The sequence below is a fragment of the Habropoda laboriosa genome, unplaced genomic scaffold (genome assembly GCF_001263275.1).
Source record: "Habropoda laboriosa isolate 0110345459 unplaced genomic scaffold, ASM126327v1 scaffold2356, whole genome shotgun sequence".
NCBI classification, from domain to species: Eukaryota; Metazoa; Arthropoda; class Insecta; order Hymenoptera; family Apidae; genus Habropoda; species Habropoda laboriosa.
Genome location: NW_017102374.1, coordinates 30 through 3858, shown reverse-complemented (window position 1 = coordinate 3858; position 3829 = coordinate 30). Strand labels below are relative to the sequence as shown.

The window sequence follows — 3829 nt, the reverse complement described above, 5'->3', positions numbered from 1 at the left end:
CCCGGTCAACGAAGACCCCATGCGTTCCGTACCTGCGCGACGGAACATGCTCCCCCCGTTGAGCGACGGTGTTGCTCAAAATTTGACCGTGCTTGAGTTTTCGGCTGCTGGCCGCTCAGGGGATTCCCCTTCTCCGGTGGGAAGCGGCGCCAACTGCCTCACGTTGCGCCTGTAAGTGCCCCGGTTGGTCCGTACGGTGACCGCTCGGATGATGTTGTCCGATCCTGGATGCACACTTTCGACACGTCCGAGATGCCATTGGGATGGCGGAAGGTGGTCGTCTTTCAACACGACCAGAGATCCTTCTTTGATCTCGTGAGAACCCCTGGTCCATTTCGTCCGCACGTTCAGTTGTTGGATGTACTCCTTGTGCCATCGGTGCCAGAAGTCTTGCTTGACCTTCTGTATATGTTGCCACCTTGACAGCCGCTGGGTTGGAGTTTCGCTGAAATTGGTCTCCGGCATGCTCGAGAAAGAAGTGCCAATCAGGAAGTGGGCAGGCGTTAAGGCGGAAGGATCGTTAGGGTCAGAGGATAGAGCGGTTAGTGGACGGGAATTTAGAATCTTGTATATGCTGTTGCGTGCTTCCATTACATCCTGGGCTGTGTTCTTCCCAACCGCAAATCCCGTAGCAGCTATTTCTCCATATATACGGGCCATGATTATGTCGCTGTTAGTGATATTATTTGATCGAGCCCAATGTTGTGCTACAACTTCTGCTAATAATGCGCGTGTGTGCCATGAAGTATACATTCGTTCGTTAAATTCTGTACTGCATGTGTCCCCGTAAGCAACCAGCACTAGAGGCATCAAACTATCATTACTTGAGGTGAGCAATCTAGAAAAGTTTGCCACTATTGATGGCACTCCTCTTCTACGAGCCTGGATGATCCGTTGTGCTAGAGATAAATGTTCTGCCATATTTATTCCGGGACAGTTGAATCAAGATAGATAATGGAGGTATCAGTTTAGGAAGATTGAGCTTAGTCTTTAACAAAAACTAAAAACGTTAAGGCGGAAGGATCGTTAGGGTCAGAGGATAGAGCGGTTAGTGGACGGGAATTTAGAATCGCCTCGATTTCGATTGCGAACGTATTGAATTGTTCGAAGGTAAACAATTCTTCCCCTACCACACGTTTCACGTGATGCTTAAACGTTTTGACCGCGGCCTCCCACAACCCGCCGAAATTTGGAGAAAGGGCTGGCATGAAGTGCCACGAAATTTCCTTGTCCGCGAGGAAATGTTGTACCTTGCCGTCCGATTGCAGGGTCTGATAGACTTCGCTCATCTCGTTGTTCGCGCCTACGAAATTTGTGCCGTTATCTGAATAAATGTTTCGGCAGAGTCCCCTTCGGCTGATGAATCGTTTCAAAGCAGCGATGAATGCTTCCGTGGTCATGTCGCCGACGACTTCAAGATGAACAGCCTTCGTTGCGAAACATACGAAAATCGCCACATAGATTTTTATGCGGTTGCGGTTTCGGTATCGTTTCTCCTTTATGTAAAAAGGCCCGCAATAATCTACCCCGCAGTTGTAGAATGGACGATTTTCGGAGACGCGTGTCGCGGGTAAGGAGCCCATCACGTAATTGACGGCCGGTGGATTTACGCGGAAGCACTTGATGCATTGACGAACGATTCGTTTTATCGCGTTTTTGCCGTCAATGGGCCAATATCGTTGTCGTACGTTGGCCAACGTAGTGTTGATCCCGGCGTGGTGGCCTTCTAGGTGGGCGTGACGCAATATTAGATCCGTGATGTGGCTGTTCTTCGGAAGTAGAATCGGATGTTTCTGCTCGTATGGTATCGCTGCGTTCTGGAGGCGACCGCCGACACGCAATATTCCCTGGTCATCGAGGAAGGGATGCAGCGAGAGAAGTCGGCTCTTCGGATGCAACGGCGTCCCCTTCTGTAGATCGCGAATCTCTTTGTCGAAGGCGCCGGCTTGAACGAGTTTCATGATCCTTTCGTTCGCGTTCTGCAATTCTTCGGCCGTCAAGGGCCCTTCGCGACGATGACCTTTCCTGAATCGGAGACAGTACGCGATGATCCGTCTTAGCTTCGTGAGGTTGGAATACCGATACAGGAGTTCTTGACCGTGCACTGTTGTGGTCGCGAAACAGGCGTGAGAACGGGTTTCTGGGACTTCTGACGCTATGGTGAATATAGACTCCGGCCAATCCGCGACGTCGTTGGCGAGCCATCGTGGTCCATGACGCCAGATAGAGTCGTCCAGAAAATCCGTTGGCGTTTGTCCTCGCGATATCAAGTCTGCTGGATTGTCAGCGGACTTGACATGATGCCACGCCGTGATGTTCGTCTTCGTCTGTATTTCAGACACTCGATTCGCCACGAATGTCTTTAAGGTACACGGTTCCTTGTTCAGCCAGTTCAAAACGATAGTCGAATCGGTCCAGAATTGCGCGGTGTCGAACTTGAACCCGTTAATGTTTTTAACCTGGGAGAACAACGACGCGAGGAGGACGGCTCCGCATAGTTCCAACCGCGCGACACTGACTACCCTTAACGGAGCTATACGCGATTTTGCACATAACAAGCTCGTTTTTATCTGACCGTGTTCGTCGATCGATCGAACATACAAGCAAGCTCCGAATGCTCGCTCGCTCGCGTCGCAAAATCCATGCAGCTCTACCGTGCGAACCATACGTTGGCTCACGTGACGCTCGAACGACGCCTCGGTCAGCGATTGCAGCCCCTTCACATAGGTTGTCCACTCGGTGTGGAGGCTGGCCGGCAAAGATTCGTCCCAAGCCAGTTGTAATTGCCAGAGACGCTGCATGAAAATTTTCGCGGTCACGATAACGGGTGCCAATAGACCTAACGGATCGAAGATCTTCGCGATGGTCGAGAGGATTGTTCGCTTCGTGGTTCTTGTCTCGATGTTGGGATCCACAGAATAAACGATGAGATCGTCGCGCGCGTGCCATGAGACGCCGAGGGTTTTGACTGTTGCGTCTCCGAAGTATTTCTGGTGGATCTGGTCCTCCGGTATTCCCCTTAGAAGTTGCGGTTCGTTTGAAGTCCACTGCCGAATGCGCAATCCACCGCGTTGAAGTAGCTTGATCGTTTGGTTACGAAGATCCATCGCCGCTTCGTAGGTGTCCGCTCCCGTTAACAAGTCGTCGACGTACATGTCTCGCTGAAGGATGGTCGCGGCGATTGGAGCATTAGCCCTTTCGTCGTCGGCTAGTTGCTGAATGCTCCGAACGGCGAGAAATGGCGCGGAGGACAGTCCGAACGTGACTGTCTTCAGCTCGTACGTCTTGATCTTGCCGCTGTCGTCTCGCCACAGGATCCGTTGATAACGACGATCTTCACGCTTCACGAGAAACTGTCGGTACATTTTCTCGAGATCTCCTGTTAAGACGTAGGCGTGCGTCCGAAACCTCGCCAGGAGTGTGAAGAGGTCGTCTTGAATCGTCGGTCCAGTTAGAAGGGCGTCGTTTAGCGAGAGTCCGCTGCTCGATTTCGCGGATCCATCGAAAACGACGCGAACCTTTGTGGTAGTGCTGGTCGGTTTCATGACAGCATGGTGAGGCAGGTAGAAACCCTCCGTGTCACGGGGTTCGACTTCACTCATGTGTCCCAGCAAGAGATATTCCTCGATGACATTCGAATATTCCCGTTTCAAGTCTGGATCGCGGCGGAGTCTGCGTTCCAGAGACAAAAGACGATTTAACGCGCGCGATCGCGATTCGCCGAGTTGCGTCTTCTTCTCATTGAACGGGAGCGCGACGATATAACGACCGGTTCGATCCCGCGTAACGTTATCTCGAAAATGCTGCTCGCATCCTCGTTCCTCCGATG

The 3829-nt window shown here is 51.8% G+C and overlaps 1 protein-coding gene across 1 annotated transcript; it reads right to left on the bottom strand.

Annotated features, from left to right (window-relative positions):
* Window positions 1-983: 983 nt before the first annotated feature.
* Window positions 984-3602, bottom strand: LOC108578211. Its single transcript, XM_017941495.1, has one exon. The coding sequence runs from the start codon at window positions 3600-3602 to the stop codon at window positions 984-986; it is 2619 nt and encodes an 872-aa protein (XP_017796984.1).
* Between the last annotated feature and the right edge of the window lie 227 nt (window positions 3603-3829).

What these genes read in the sequence shown, in the direction of transcription:
- LOC108578211 (XM_017941495.1), bottom strand. Translation starts at nt 3,602, where the DNA reads ATGAGTGAAGTCGAACCCCGTGACACGGAGGGTTTCTACCTGCCTCAC.